The 16,435-nt window shown below is 50.2% G+C and overlaps 1 protein-coding gene and 1 long non-coding RNA gene across 2 annotated transcripts in view; one reads left to right on the forward strand and one right to left on the reverse strand.

The window, feature by feature from the left end:
- The window catches only part of LOC134928937 (uncharacterized), a 118,066-nt gene that overhangs the window by 29,719 nt on the left and 71,912 nt on the right, over positions 1 to 16,435 (forward strand). The window lies entirely within an intron of this gene.
- On the reverse strand, positions 7,546 to 8,734 carry LOC134928936 (probable imidazolonepropionase). Its single transcript, XM_063924854.1, has one exon. The coding sequence runs from the start codon at positions 8,630 to 8,632 to the stop codon at positions 7,925 to 7,927; it is 708 nt and encodes a 235-aa protein (XP_063780924.1). The 5' UTR covers positions 8,633 to 8,734; the 3' UTR covers positions 7,546 to 7,924.

The raw sequence follows: 16,435 nt of genomic DNA on the forward strand, positions 1-16,435 counted from the left end.
CCACGCACGCTCTTTTATCAGTTTCAGGTGATTGCTTCCTTTTTCCTCTACCCACTGATGGGTGAGATACAGTAGCTGTACATATAATGGCCAGGTCACCCGGGTTTGTAGTAGAGTTGAATTTTCCCCGGGGGGTGGCCGGGCAGAAACAGGCAGATTATATTGCTTCAAAGTCGGCCATATTTGTACACCCATTTGAAGCTACTCTGAGTACACCCCATGCAGGTGGCTACTGATCGTGAGCAACAAATTGAAATGCCCTATCTTTAAAATGGGGCATATTTTACTAAATTTAAAAAAACCTTTAACTTTCTGAAAAACCTTAACCATAAAATGCACTACACTGAGACAAGCTCTATCGAACATAACAAAACCAAAGTCTTAATTCATCCTCTATCCTGAGTTATGCCTGTCCCCATCTCAGGAGTTCCTTATAGGAGAATTCCGTTTGTTCGATTCAGCCTTTATATAAGGGCACGACTGTGCCCTTATAATAAGCCAAGACAGGGGCGTAACTAGACTTTGTGGGCCCCATAGCAAAAAATGTTAAGGGCCCCTCCCAACTCAGGTCTCCACCAGAGTGGGTATGGCTAGCAGAAGCGTAACTAGGGTCTTTGGTGCTCAGGGCATGTTGAAGAATGCCCTCCTCCCCCACAAAAAAAAATCATGCACTTCCAAAAAAGGGGCATGGTCAGCTGGGGATGGGCATTATCACTGTTTTGGTGAGTAACTGAAAGAGACACATGGGGCAGAGAGAGAGGGTTACATTGGAAAGAGAACGAGAAACCAGGGGCAGAGAGAGAGAGAGAGAGAGAGATGGAGACATGAGAGAGAAAGGATCAGGAGCAGAGAGAGAGAGAGAGAGAGAGAGAGAGAGAGAGAGACCAGGGACAGTGAGAGGGACACATGGGAGAGTGAGACAGAGACCAAGGCCAGAGAGAGGAGACATGGGGGAGAGAGAGAGGGGGGGGAGACAGAGAGAGACACCAGAGTCAGAGACAGAGAGAGACCAGGGTCAGAGAGAGACTGGAAGACATGGGAACGAGAGAGGTGGAGGAGACAGAGACAGACCGGGGCAGAGAGAGGGAGGCAGAAACCATGGGTAGAGAGAGAGAGGGAGACAGACAGAGAGAGACCAGGGCCCGAGAGAAACTGGGAGACATTGGGGAATAGAGAGATGGGGAGACATGGGGGAGAGAGGGGGAGACAGAGAGAGACCAGGGGCAGGGAGACAGATGGAGGCCAGGGGCAGAGAGAGAGAAAGAGACCAGAGCCAGAGAGAGATGGGGATAGAGAGAGAGAGAGAGAGAGAGAGGGGGAAACAGAGAGAGACTAGGGGCTGTTACAGAAAGAGAGAGACCAGGGACAGTGAGATAGAGAGACAGAGACCAGGGGCAGCAAGAGACAGACCAGGGGCAGTGAGAGATGGAGACATGAGAGAGAGAGAGACCAGGGGCAGTGAGAGGGACACATGTGAATGAGGAAGACTGAGTCCAGGGCCAGACAGAGAGAGAGGGAGACATGGGGGAGAGAGAGGGGGGATATAGAGAGATCAGGGGCAGAGACAGTGAGAGACAGCGGCAGAAAGAGAGGGAGACATGGGTCAGAGAGAAACTGGAAGACATGGAAGAGAGAGAGGTGGTGGAGACAGAGACAGACCAGGGGCAGAGAGACAGATGGAGGCCAGGGGCAGAGAGAGAGAAAGCAACCAGAGCCAGAGAGAGAGAGAGAGAGGGGGAAACAGAGAGAGACCAGGGGCTGTTACAGAAAGAGAGAGACAGAGAGAGACCAGGGACAGTTAGATAGAGAGACAGAGACCAGGGGCAGCAAGAGACAGACCAGGGGCAGTGAGAGATGGAGACATGAGAGAGAGAGAGAGAGAGAGACACCAGGGGCAGTGAAAGGGACACATGGGAAAGAGGAAGATAGAGTCCAGGGCCAGACAGAGAGAGAGGGGGGGGGGATATCGAGAGATCAGGGGCAGAGACAGTGAGAGACCAGTGGCAGAAAGAGAGGGAGACATGGGTCAGAGAGAAACTGGAAGACATGGAAGAGAGAGAGGTGGTGGAGACAGAGACAGACCAGGGGCAGAGAGAGTGAGACAGACAGACTAGGGCTAGAGAGGGACTGGGAGACATCTGGGAAAAGAGAGAGGAGGAGACAGAAAGCAGGGACAGAGAGACCGTGAGACATGGGGGAGAGAGGAGGAGCCAGAGAAAGAACAGGGGCAGAGAGAGACAGACAGATGGAGGCCAGGGGCAGAGAGATAGATGGGGAGACATAGGGGAGAGAGAAAGGGGGAAACAGAGAGAGACCAGGAACCATTACAGAGAGAGAGTGACAGACAGACCACGAGCAGCGAGAGAGTGACAGAGGGACCGGGGCAGCGAGAGAGAGACCAGGGGCAGCGAGAGAGTGTCAGAGAGAGACCAGGGACAGTGAGAGAGAGACCAGGGACAGCAAGAGAGAGACCAGGGACAGCGAGAGAGAGAGAGAGACAGACCATGGACAGCGAGAGAGACAGACCATGGACAGCGGAAGAGACAGACCATGGACAGCGGAAGAGACAGGCCATGGACAGCGGGAGAGACAGACCATGGACAGCGGGAGAGACAGACCATGGACAGCGAGAGAGACAGACCATGGACAGCAAGAGAGACAGATGGACCATGGACCGTGAGAGAGACAGACCATGGACAGTGTAAGAGAGAGACAGATACCAAGGGCAGCAAGATACAGACCAGGGGCAGAGACAGAGAGGGAGATAGATACAGACCAGAAGCAGTGAGAGAGAGAGAGACAGACCAGGGGCAGAGAGAGGGAGAAAGAGACAGATACAGATCAGGGGCAGCGAGAGAGAGACAGACAAGGGTCAGTTAGAGAAAGACAGACCAGGGGCAGCGAGAGAGAGACACATAGAGACCAGATGCAGTAAGAGAGAGAGACAGACATGGGGCAGAGAGAGAGAGAGAATGACAGACCAGCAGCAGTGAGAAAGACAGACCATGGGCAGCAAGTGTGAGAACCACACCAGGGGCAGCGAGAGAATGACAGACAGAGAGACCAGGGGCAGCAAGAGAATGACAGGCAGAGAGACTAGGGGCAGCGAGAGAATGACAGAGAGACTAGGGGCAGCGAGAGAATGACAGACAGAGAGACCAGGGGCAGCGAGAGAATGACAGACAGAGAGACTAGGGGCAGCGAGAGAATGACAGACAGAGAGACTAGGGGCAGCGAGAGAATGACAGAGAGACTAGGGGCAGCGAGAGAATGACAGAGAGACTAGGGGCAGCGAGAGAATGACAGAGAGACTAGGGGCAGCGAGAGAATGACAGAGAGACCAGGGGCAGCGAGAGAATGACAGACAGAGAGTCCAGGGGCAGCGAGAGAATGACAGACAGAGAGACTAGGGGCAGCGAGAGAATGACAGAGAGACCAGGGGCAGCGAGAGAATGACAGAGAGACCAGGGGCAGCGAGAGAATGACAGACAGAGAGTCCAGGGGCAGCGAGAGAATGACAGACAGAGAGACTAGGGGCAGCGAGAGAATGACAGACAGAGAGACCACGGGCAGAGAGAATGACAGACAGAGAGACTAGGGCCAGCGAGAGAATGACAGACAGAGAGACTAGGGGCAGCGAGAGAGATAGACAGAGAGACCAGGGGTAGCGAAAGAGAAAGACAGACAAGGGCAGTGACGGAACTAGAGAATGGAGGGCCCAGGAGCAACAATATGCATTGGGCCCCTCTCACTTATTGAAAATGACAGCACGCACCACAAAAAAAAACTGTTAGTGGGTGACTGAAGTAGGGGCGACAGGGAGATAGTGAGAGACTGAAGTAGGGGTGAAAGGGAGATAGTGGGTGATTGAGACAGGGGTGAAAGGGAGACACTGAGCGACTGAGACGGGTGACAGGGAGATAGTGAGTGGCTGAGGCAGGGGTGACAGGGATATAGTGGGTGACTGAGGCAGGGGTGACAGGGACATAGTTGGTGACCGAAGCAAGGGGTGACAGGGAGATAGTGGGGGACTGAGGCAGGGGTGACAGGGAGATAGTGGGTGACTGAGGCAGGGGTGACAGGGACATAGTGGGTGACCGAAGCTAGGGGTGACAGGGAGATAGTGGGGGACTGAGGCAGGGGTGACAGGGAGATAGTGGGTGACTGAGGCAGGGGTGACAGGGACATAGTGGGTGACCGAAGCAAGGGGTGACAGGTAGAGAGTGGAAGACTGAGGCAGGGGTGATTGGTGGAGTTGGTGACTGAGGCAGGGGTGACAGGGACATAGCTGGTGACCGAAGCAAGGGGTGACAGGGAGATAGTGGGGGACTGAGGCAGGGGTGACAGGGAGATAGTGGGTGACTGAGGCAGGGGTGACAGGGACATAGTGGGTGACCGAAGCAAGGGGTGACAGGTAGAGAGTGGAAGACTCAGGCAGGGGTGATTGGTAGAGTTGGTGACTGAGGCAGGGGTGACAAGTAGAGAGTGGGTGACTGAAGCAGGGGTGACAGGGAGATAGTGGATGACAGGTTGAGAGTGGGTGACTGAGGCAGGGATTACAGAGAGATAGTGGGTGACTGAGGCAGGGGTGATAGGGACATAGTGGGTGACAGGGACATAGTGGGTGACTGAGTCAGGGGTGACAGGGAGATAGTGGGTGACTAAGGCAGGGATGACAGGTAGATAGTGGGTGACAGGCAGGGGTGACAGAGAGATAGTGGGTGACTAAGGCAGGGATGACAGAGAGATAGTGGGTGACTGAGGCAGGGATGATAGGTAGATAGTGGGTGACAGGCAGGGGTGACAGGGACATAGTGGATGACTGAGGCAGGGATGACAGGTAGATAGTGGGTGACTGGCAGGGGTGACAGGGACATAGTGGGTGACTGAGGCAGGGATGACAGGTAGATAGTGGGTGACAGGAAGGGGTGACAGGTAGAGAGTGACTGACTGAGGCAGAGGTGACAGAGAGAAAGTGTGCTTGAAGAAATGTGGCAGCCACAGTGTGCGACCCTGTCCCAGTGGTTTCGCTCCCTGGCTCCCCACTCACCTCACCCTGCGAGCACACCTCAGGAGGTGACAAACGGGATGAGAAGGCAGTCGCAGCACCCTCCACATATGATACTCTCCGCGATGTAACGGTCGGGCTGGCCCTGTATATACACACACGCATAGTAAAATACAGACGCATAGCAAAACACATATACACACGTATGACAAAACACACAAGTAGCTAAACACACACAGCAAAACAATTGTACACACACACACACACACACACACATAGCAAAATACGCATACAGCTAAACACACACACTCTGGTACTTACATACTTTACGCCTCCTGGCTGGCTCTCTGGCTCTGGGAAGGCTCTTCACGGCAGCTGCTCAGTCCCCTGACTCCCTCCTCCTTCTCCCAGCATGTAGTGTGGGCCATCAGCAGGAACTGACAGCAACAGCAGTGCGGTGTCGGGTTGAAGGGTGATGTGATCACTTGTAATACCCGGAATTTGAGACTTGTGACTGTGATAAAAAAAGAGGTATCAAGGTAGAAAAACGGCCAGCTGTGGGAAACAGGACCATTGGGAACAGTGCACCCGGAGGGGTACCTGGAGGTCATAGAGACCCAGAGGAGAGAGACTAGACAGACGGTGTGTCCTCGCGCGACTGGCGGGACACATACGGGGCAGAGAGGAGAGAAGATAAAAGGGGAGCGATTGAAGGGTGGCGCGCGTTCTGCTGAAGGAGCTGAGAGCAGGGAAGGACGGAGTGCTGGGGAGCGCATTGAGGAAAAGACGCGGCACAGAGAGACCGGCCTGCGGACATCCAAAAGAGGATCCCCGTGAGTGGCTTACCCCTAGTCAGCGACACGAGATCCCGGAGTGCAGAGCGGAGTGAAGGGAGCAGGAAGCCGGCCGTCACCATTTACACAGCGGTGACGCAGCGGGAGAAGTCCACCCATCAAATCGTGAGTGACAGGGCACACGATACACCCACCACCACGGTGGAAGTTCACCCTGGGGACAGATTACTCGGGGAAGTAATGAGTGACTGTATTTGACACACAGTGGAGGCGGATCACGATAAGACAGAGAAAGAGAGAGAGGACAGGAAAGCCAGTACAGTCAGAAAGATCTGCCATGAGCCCCAAGATAATGAGACATCTCCCTTCTCTCACCCTGAATAGTTATTAAAGTTTGGTCCACGCCATCAGAGAAGCAATAGTATCTTAACTGCCCTTCGCACTTGACGGACAAAGCCTATGATAGATAGGTTACCTATAACTCCAATATTCATGCTCTGTACCGTGGTATAAATTAAGTGAAAAGTGAAACTGTCAGTATTGCAAGCCAGATCCCATCTATTTTCCCTCCGACCCTATGTTTTTCCCAATACTGTCCCAAAAACCACAGAGGTAACAGTCGAGTCGGACATTTTACCTCATCATTGTTTTAATTAAATGAGGTTAATAAGAAAGGGAACATCAGCACTCCTAAAGGGAGTAGTTTCAACAGTTGTCAGACGGTAACGACTGACACGACCCAGCAGTTATCCTACCCTATAGTCAATACCTGCGAGGACCGATAGCTGAGAGAGAGACAATATTATTTATTGCTAACAAGGAAGGTATAATCCCATAAGAAAGATACTGTTTCTACTGAGTTAGTTACCTCTGAAGTGGAAACACGGTGTAGCTGACATATTCTCCAGTGGATTACAAAATGATGGGATAGTGATCGTGACAGGAAAGGATCAGTACCCTTAATCTTTTAGAGGAACCCGCTTACTAGACAAAACAGGAAGCAAGAGACCACGAGGAGACTAACTAACCTATCAGACTGTTTTTGTGCACCAACGAAAAGAGCGCTCAGCTGAACTGGGGTAGATTCGGTTGGACTGTACCGGTTGTATGGGAATAGCCATATAGTATACCAACTTAAGAATAAGGTACACCTGTATAAATTGAAATATATTAGGTAAACCTTGAAATTGTGCAACCTTATTTATGCTTTGATATATTGAAAGTTGTTTGTGTTAGGGAACTAACCGTTATTTAGACCTTTCCAGTATCCGTGATAGAAGAGCACCACAATATTCCCGATTCCAGTTCAATAAATCATTTATCTTTAATGTATTCGTCTTCCAGTGTTGTAAAGTTTATCCATTTAGTCATAATTTATGCTCCAATTAGTCTAAAAATGGCATATATATATATTGGAAGTATACTTCGGTCAGGAGTCCACACCTAAAGGAGTTCCGGCTCGGGATTAGGAAGAACCTAAAGAAAGAAAGAGAGAGAAAAGAACAGAAGGTAAATTATATACATCTGTCACAACATATCTGATACTTATCTCGAGAGGAAACACGAGCTTAGTAACCTACCAACATTCATCACACTCTCTGATTATTACATTGAAGTTTTTGTGAGATACTTACCTAAGTCACCCATCATATCCAATTCCTCAAGAGTGTTACATTAGATTAACTTTTAGTGGCGTCACGAACAGGATGATGGTTGTGGTCTCTCCGTCTGTGTTGCGTGCCATAGAAAAGCAGTAAGCATTTGGATTGAAGTCGCTGCCCAAAGATACTATTACACCAGCATTGAGCATGTCCCTAGCTCGGGGTTGTTTAAGTCTTAGGATGTACGCAGTTGTAGGCAACAAAATGGCAGAACACTTTGCTGCAGCTAATGCAGCAATGCCTTCATCACTTATTTCCTCTAGGTGACTCACGGCATGAGCTCCTAAGTCTGCACCTAACTCAGCAGAATTCATGGGGTTCAGTTCATCGCCATGAAAGTTCAGATGTAAACCTATAGCTTGCCTAGCCTGTAGAATCCTTCTTGTGGACTCCAAGTCAAAGACTCCTTTTTCACAGAACACATCAATATTATCTACATGAATTTCACCATTCACTGCCATTCACTTCAGAGCAGGGAGATGATGTTCAATGATGTCATTGGTGGCTTCTTCTACTGTCTTTCCCTTTGGTACAGAATGTGCCCCGCAGTATGTAGGAGAGATGCCAATATCCATTTCTCTTTGTGCTCGCTCAATCACTCTCAGCATCTTCAGTTCAGTCTCCAGCTTCAAGCCATATCCACTCTTGCACTCAACTAAAGTGGTTCCGCATCTCAGCATGCGGTCCAGGCGCTGCCTAAAGCTGCAGAATAGCTCTTCCTCAGAAGCCGCTTCTGTGTGCTCTACTGTGAAATGGATCCCACCTCCAGCCTGATGGATATCCATGTACGTGGCACCTGCAAGCTTCATAGCAAATTCATGCACTCGATCACCAGCCCAGACAGGATGAGTGTGCGCATCTACAAATCCTGGCAGAACACACTTTCCAGAACAGTCAATTACAGTCTCAAATAACACGTGGGAAAATTCACTACGGATGACCTCCGTGGGTCCGACAGCCTTTATATAGCCATCACGTATTAAAACTTCTCCCAGATGTCCAGACAATGCACCATCTACATACTCTTCTGTATTTGCAAGCTGCATGTTCATGTATCCATCCACAGAGACCAGGTAACCCTTATATTCCATACCCCACTTCAGTTTTACCATTACCGGTTTACCAGTAAGGCCATTAAGAAAAGGTTTGGGGTTTAAAGGCAAACTCATGATGCCAGGGAGGCCGCCGCTGATCTATAGACCAACCGCACCCTGATTGCACAAAAAAATATTGCTCCCCGGAGCGCACTGCAGCACACACCGCCGGAGCGAGCATGCGGCGCAGCGGTGGGCAGCGTGTAATGAGGCTGTCTGACTCATTATACTGCTGCCTGTTGTGGACACCTCCGTCAGACTGGGCCTCAGTGCAATGCACCACTTGCATTGACGCTAGTTCAGCCGCTGGACAAGGGCAGAGAGAGATAGAGAGATAGACCAGAGGCAGCGAGAGACAATCCAGAGGGCAGCGAGAGAGCGAGCGAGAGAAAGAGACGGACCAGGGGGAGCGAGAGATAGAGACAAACCAGAGGCAGCAAGAGACAGATCAGGGGCAGTGAGAAAGCGAGAGAGACAGGCAGACCAGGGGAAGCAAGAGAGACAGACCGACCAGGGGCAGTGAGAGAGACAGAGAGAGTGAAACATGGGAAAGAGACAGACACAGGGAGACCAGGGGCAGCAAGAGAGGGAGACATGGGGGTGGCAGGCTGTTTTCGAAGGGCACAGCTATAACACTAGAACACATACAAACACTGCACACATACACTGTACATACACACGCTTACCTCACAATCAGCTGGGGATCTGCAGCAGCCTCATCTCTCTCTTCCTCTCCCTCTCTGACAGCACAGCAGCCCTTCTGGGTCCCATCTAGCTCTGCCCCCCTGCTCACAGTTCACTCGGCCTCTCCTGCTTAAAAAGAAAATAAGAGCCTGACCTGCTGCTCAGATGCGAGGAGGGGACGGGCGGTAGGTCCTCTGCGAGTGCACTACACAGTCAAAATTAACTCGGACTCCTCACAACAGTGTGGACTGCGGGCGACGTCAGACGCCAATTTGGCCGAGCTTGCCACACTACCTGTCCATCAAGCCCAACGTGGTGTCAGCCCCGCCCACTATACGGATTCCACTTTGTATTAGGAATCCTATAACAGCATTCCGACATCGCTCCCTATGACGCTGCCATCCATACATCCGTACACTGCCGCCCTCATACATCCACACACTGCCGCTCTCATACATCCGTACACTGCCGCTCTCATACATCCACACACTGCCGCTCTCATACATCCGTACACTGCCGCTCTCATACATCCACACACTGCCGCTCTCATACATCCGTACACTGCCGCTCTCATACATCCGTACACTGCCGCTCTCATACATCCACACACTGCCGCTCTCATACATCCACACACTGCCGCTCTCATACATCCACACACTGCCGCTCTCATACATCCACACACTGCCGCTCTCATACATCCGTACACTGCCGCTCTCATACATCCACACACTGCCGCTCTCATACATCCACACACTGCCGCTCTCATACATCCACACACTGCCGCTCTCATACATCCGAACACTGCCGCTCTCATACATCCGTACACTGCCGCTCTCATACATCCACACACTGCCGCTCTCATACATCCACACACTGCCGCTCTCATACATCCGTACACTGCCGCTCTCATACATCCACACACTGCCGCTCTCATACATCCACACACTGCCGCTCTCATACATCCACACACTGCCGCTCTCATACATCCACACACTGCCACTCTCATACATCCGTACACTGCCGCTCTCATACATCCGTACACTGCCGCTCTCATACATCCACACACTGCCGCTCTCATACATCCACACACTGCCGCTCTCATACATCCGTACACTGCCGCTCTCATACATCCACACACTGCCGCTCTCATACATCTACACACTGCCGCTCTAATACAGCCGTACACTGCCGCTCTCATACATCCACACACTGCCGCTCCCATAAATCCACACACTGCTGCTTTCATACATCCGTACTCTGCCGCTCTCATACATCCGTACTCTGCCGCTCTCATACATCCGTACTCTGCCGCTCTCATACATCCGTACTCTGCTGCTATCATACATCCGTACACCGCCGCTCTCATATATCCGTACACTGCCGCTCTCATACATCCGTACACTGCCGCTCTCATACATCCGTACTCTACCGCTCTCATACATCCGTACTCTACCGCTCTCCTACATCCGTACTCTACCGCTCTCATACATCCGTACTCTGCCGCTCTCATACATCCATACTCTGCCGCTCTCATACATCCGTACACCGCCGCTCTCATACATCCGTACAATGCCGCTCTCATACATCCGTACACCGCCGCTCTCATACATCCGTACACCGCCGCTCTCATACATCCGTACACCGCCGCTCTCATACATCCATACACCGCCGCTCTCATACATCCGTACACCGCCGCTCTCATACATCCGTACACTGCCGCTCTCATACATCCGTACACTGCCGCTCTCGTACATCCGTACACTGCCGCTCTCAAACATCCACGCAATGCCACTCACATCTATACATACAGTCAGGAGTCAGCGCTGCGCCGGACGTCTCCTCTGGATGTCCTCTGACTTTCTCCTGCGGCGCAGCTCCAGATATTCCTCCCGCTGCGGCTTCCACTTCGGGTAAGGGTAGGGAGCGGTTTCGGTATGCCTGCGGCTGCTATGCTGCTACCCCTCTCCTCTACAGTCCTAATGGGTCGCTGCAGTCTGTAAGGGACCGCAGCGTGCACACACCCAGGAACCGCTGGCTCTCCTCCCGCCGCCAGCAGCTACTTTTGTAACCTCAGCCTGCACGAGACCCCTTCCCTCACTCATGCTCGCTCTACTGGCGGCCACTGCGCAGCCGCAACAAATTGAAATGCCCTATATCTATAATGGGGCATATTTCTCTTAATTTAAAAAAACCTATAACTTTCTGAAAAACCACAACCCCAAAAGGCACTACACTGGGCCATACTCTATCTAGTAAAACAAACCCCAAGTCTTAATTCTTCCTCTATCCTGAGTTATGCCTTCCCAAAAAACTTTCCATAGACTATATGGGAAAACCATCCTCAAAAGCCACACAGGAAGTCGCAGAAAAAAACTGACAGTTGAAACTTTAGGTTACTCCCAATTACTCATTTTTTTATTATTTTGCCCTGAAATTTGGCATGCAGTACCGGGTGACGATTCTACACGTCCATGCCAAATTTCAGCTCAGTACTTCCAATCACTTTTGAGGTGTAGCCCCTCAAACACCATGCCGCCATCTCAGAAGTTCCCTATGGGAGAATTCCGTTTGTTCGATTCAGCCTTAATATAAGGGCACGACCGTGCCCTTATAATTCTGCTCCTGCACATAACTATTCGCAGGAGCATGCGATCTTCTGCAAACTAACATCGGAATATTGCTCTTAAAATACCCTACAGCTGGATGAACACCACCTTATAATCTAGTTCTGTCCCCTCCTATCCTGTAAAGGTGAATCACTTTGTTCTGATACCATTTAAACTAGTGTAACTTGCTGGTGTGGTGCAGGGAGACTATGTGTACATTGTGCACTATTTGGATTAAATATGTAATGTGTTTTTATGGCTTTTCCATGTGATCAGAAACACTACCGTAATTACTCATACCACGCGCTAATACGCAGGACCGCATGAGCGACATACGCAAATTGCGAATATGTGCACGCACAGCAGAAAAAGTACGCGCACGGAGGCCATCTGTGTGTAGTTTGTACGTGATGTGTGTACTGCAATATTTTTCGACTTCGACAATCCAAATAGACTTATCTTAAATTATTGATCAGTTTAGCAGGCAGAATCAAAAGAATAAAATACAATTTAGATGATTTCCTATATGCTAATAATAATATTGCACTTCTACTGAAAAAAAAAAAAAAAATATATATATATAGCAAGTTTATTGAGACAATATTGTGGAGAACAGGGATATTTGATCAAGGTAATGATAAACTGTGTCAATTAAAGATGAACTTCTAGATTATAAAATGACAGCTTTGTTAGGGTCAGGCAATGGTGGGGGCAGCATCTGGCAGCCGCTGCAGTGAAAACATGATATAATTGAGAAAGCTTCTTCAACGCTATGAATTGACTTATGAAAGGGAATACTGGATAAGACTACAAAAGCACAAGTGAATTATTACGGAACATAGCAGAAGTCTGCTTAGAAACTCATCCACAGGTGAACATCAGGACATAGAACAAAACCCTCTCAGAGAGTATTATTCAGGTAATCCAGCAGCTGAGCTGCTCATTAAACAAAACCGCTGTGTGCCTCTGCTGAATAACCAGGGTTAATAAACCCTGTAGAAAAATAAAAAATCTCTCCTACTATGAGCATCTGCTTTTTCCTGCTGTTCAGTTTGTATTGCTCATACATTCTCTCTATACTGTATATTCGAGTACTGTTTTATTCTTTCTCTATGTTTTGTTTATGCTGTAGATCATTGGTGGCCAACCCGCGGCTCTTGAGCCGCATGCGGCTCTTTCATCCTCCGCATGCGGCTCGATGCGCTCCCGGCCACCGCTGCCCGACACACCAGACTCGCAGCAGCAGGTCTCTAGCGGCGGTGTGTATCTTCAATTCTGCGGCGGCTCGTGAGCCAATCAGAGCTCGCGGACCGGCAGCTAAGGCTCCTGATTGGCTGCCGGGCTGGCACCGAATTGAAGATACACACCGCCGCTGGAAACTGAGGGGTAGGAGAGGCGTGCACTGCGCTCTCCTTCCCCTCACAGCAGCGCGGTAAGCAGCACTTTGAGTTTTTTTTTTTTTGGGGGGGGGGAGTGAGGCACTGTGGCGGCATATGTATCAGCACTGGGGGCATGTGTATCTGCACTGTGTGGGCATATGTATCTGCACTGTGGGGGCATGTGTATCTGCACTGGGGGCATATCTGGCAATGTGGGGGCATGTGTACCTGCACTGGGGCATATCTGGCACTGTATGGGCATGTGTATCTGCACTGGGGCTGGGGGCATATGAGGCACTGTGGGGGCATGTGTATCTGCACTGGGGGCATATCTGGCACTGTGGGGGCATGTGTACCTGCACTGGGGGATATCTGGCACTGTGGGGGCATGTGTATCTGCACTGGGGGCATATCTGGCACTGTGGGGGCATGTGTACCTGCACTGGGGGATATCTGGCACTGTGTGGGCATATCTGGCACTGGGGGCATATCTGGCACTGTGGGGACATTTGTATCTGCATCGGGGGCATATCTGGCACTGTGGGGACCTGTGTATCTGCATTGGGGGCATACTGTATCTGGCACTGTGGGGGCATGTCTGGCACTGTGGGGACATGTGTATCTACTGTGGGGGCATATCTGGCACTGTGGGAGGCACTGTGGGGACATGTGTATCTGCATCGGGGGCATATCTGGCACTGTGGGAGGCACTGTGGGGACGTGTATCTGCATCAAGGGCATATCTGCCACTGTGGGAGGCACTGTGGGGACATGTGTATCTGCATCGGGGGCATATCTGACACTGTGGGGGCATATCTGGCACTGGGGGGCGTATATGTATCTGGCACTGTGGTCGCACCCGTTTTTTGGCATTTTTATATTTATGTGGCACTGTACAACATGACTAAACAGGGTTATGACACAAGGTCACACTCCTACAAACATCATACCGAAAGGTGTGTGCACAAAAATGGGGCGTGGCTTTGTGACAACTAGGCCACACCCCATTTTTGATAGTGGCTCTTGCACTTGCCTATGGATCTTTTCTGGCTCTTTGCCTCCGACTGGTTGGCCACCCCTGCTGTAGATGCTTGTTTTCTAATTTGCTTTGTATTACGGATCTTGTTTCCTTTTTAAATTATTTTGTTTATTTTGTAGAACTGCTTATGTTCATGTCCCTTCACTTGATCTAAAAACCACAAATCCTGGAATTATTTAGTGAATTTCAGTAACTTTGAGGCAATAAGCGATCCAACCGCAAAAATTACAAAAAGAATGTGGGCGTATGCGCAGAGCCCGTCCTGCGAATGAGCCCGCACCCTTTCTGTAATTTTTAATGTGGTGACCTCAAAACGAGAGGCGTGATGTGGGCATCATCATGGCGGCCGTGATTGGAAAGCAGCCGCCGTGATCGTAAAGATGGCTGTGGGCCTCCTGCGGGCGCAGCTAAACTGTGTCGGCAGGAGACAACCCTGAATTCTGCTATCAAGCAGAAATTGTGATGCGATCGCAATTTCTGCTTGATCGAGGTTGGAGGGGGGGCGGAGGTCAGCATGCTGGGCGGCCTGGCCCTATGATGGGCGGTCCCGCATGGATTGCAAATTCTGCTACTTAGAAGAATTTACAATCCAACTTGAATCAGGCCCTTTGTCTGTAGCTGCTTATAATTATGGGGTCATTCCGAGTTGTTCGCTAGCTGCATTTGTTCGCAGTGCAGTGATCAGGCAAAAAAACTGCAGTTCTGTGCATGCGTATGCGGCGCATTGCGCACGCGCGACGTACGGGCACAACGAACGATGTAGTTTTGCACAGGGTCTAGTGATACATTTCAGTCGCACTGCATGCCACAGAGTGATTGACATGAAGTGGGCGTTTCTGGGTGGCAACTGACCGTTTTCAGGGAGTGTGCGGAAAAACGCAGGCGTGCCAGGGAAAACGCAGGCGTGGCTGGGCAAACGCTGGGTGGGTTTGTGACGTCAAATCCGGAACTGAATAGTCTGAAGTGATCGCAAATGCTGAGTAGGTTTTGAGCTACTCTGAAACTACACAAAAAAATGTTGTAGCCGCTCTGTGATACAACCGTTCGCACTTTTGGTAAGCTAAAATAGACCCCCAGTGGGCGGCGGCATAGCGTTTGCACAGCTGCTAAAAACTGCTAGCGAGCGATCAACTCGGAATGACCCCCTATGTCCAAGAATGATTTTCATTGGGTCATCTCCTAGTCAGCAAATGCCAAAAATTTAGAACTGAGTCTAATTCCACTAATCCTAACAGGCCATCGTTACCTGCCAACATGTAGTGGTGCATTGACAATTTACCAAATACAGCCACTCCTGCATTTTCTGCTGGTACACCTGCGTTTTTTAGCACACTCCCTGAAAACGCTCAGTTACCACCCAGAAACACCCACTTCCTGTCAATCATTCTCCGATCAACAGAGCGACTGAAAAGCTTTGTTTGCCCGTGAGCAAAATAGCATAGTTTTGTGTATAATTGCTTAGCGCGTGCGCCCTGCAGTGCATACGCATGCGCAGAACTAACAGATTTTAGCCTATTAACAATTCTGCTAAAAATAGCAGCGAGCGAACAACTCGGAATGACAACCATTGTACCCTGCTGTTGCCGTTAGCAGGCTGAAAGCAGGAAAAGGCATGCTATGATATACCAGAGTAAGTATTACAGTATACCCTTAGAGTCACTCTAGCGAGGTCTTCAAGCCACTAACAGTCACCCGATGTTCCTATAAAGCAAGTGCGCTTACTGGTACTTATGTGATGCCTGGTTTTATGTTTGGAACAGTAATAGTTTATGTAATTTGTCAGGTAATCACGAAGTGCAGTATACAAATGGTAGATGTACCAGAAATTCTGGGTTTGGACTGAAGTTAGAACGATTCCAGATGCACAGGAAACTTGCTGATATAGAGATTAAATCAACAGCCCTGGATCTTGGCTGGCAGAATCAGCTTCATAGAATGCTGATTGGAGATGGAGCAGTGCTAGCCACATAGATTATGTTGGAGTTGGTGCAGGACCAGTTTGCAGGAGATGATGGAGTTAGAACAGGACCAGCTTGCAGGATGTGCTGGAGTTGGAGCAGGACCAGCTTGCAGGATATGCTGGAGTTGGGGCAGGACCAGCTTGCAGGATATGCTGAAGTTGGAGCAGGACCGGCTTGCAGGATATGCTGGAGTTGGAGCAGGACCAGCT

Source organism: Pseudophryne corroboree, chromosome 5 (genome assembly GCF_028390025.1).
Source record: "Pseudophryne corroboree isolate aPseCor3 chromosome 5, aPseCor3.hap2, whole genome shotgun sequence".
Classification (NCBI taxonomy): domain Eukaryota; kingdom Metazoa; phylum Chordata; class Amphibia; order Anura; family Myobatrachidae; genus Pseudophryne; species Pseudophryne corroboree.

Coding starts and splice junctions, on each gene's coding strand:
- LOC134928936 (XM_063924854.1), bottom strand. CDS start 8,632: ATGAGTTTGCCTTTAAACCCCAAACCTTTTCTTAATGGCCTTACTGGT.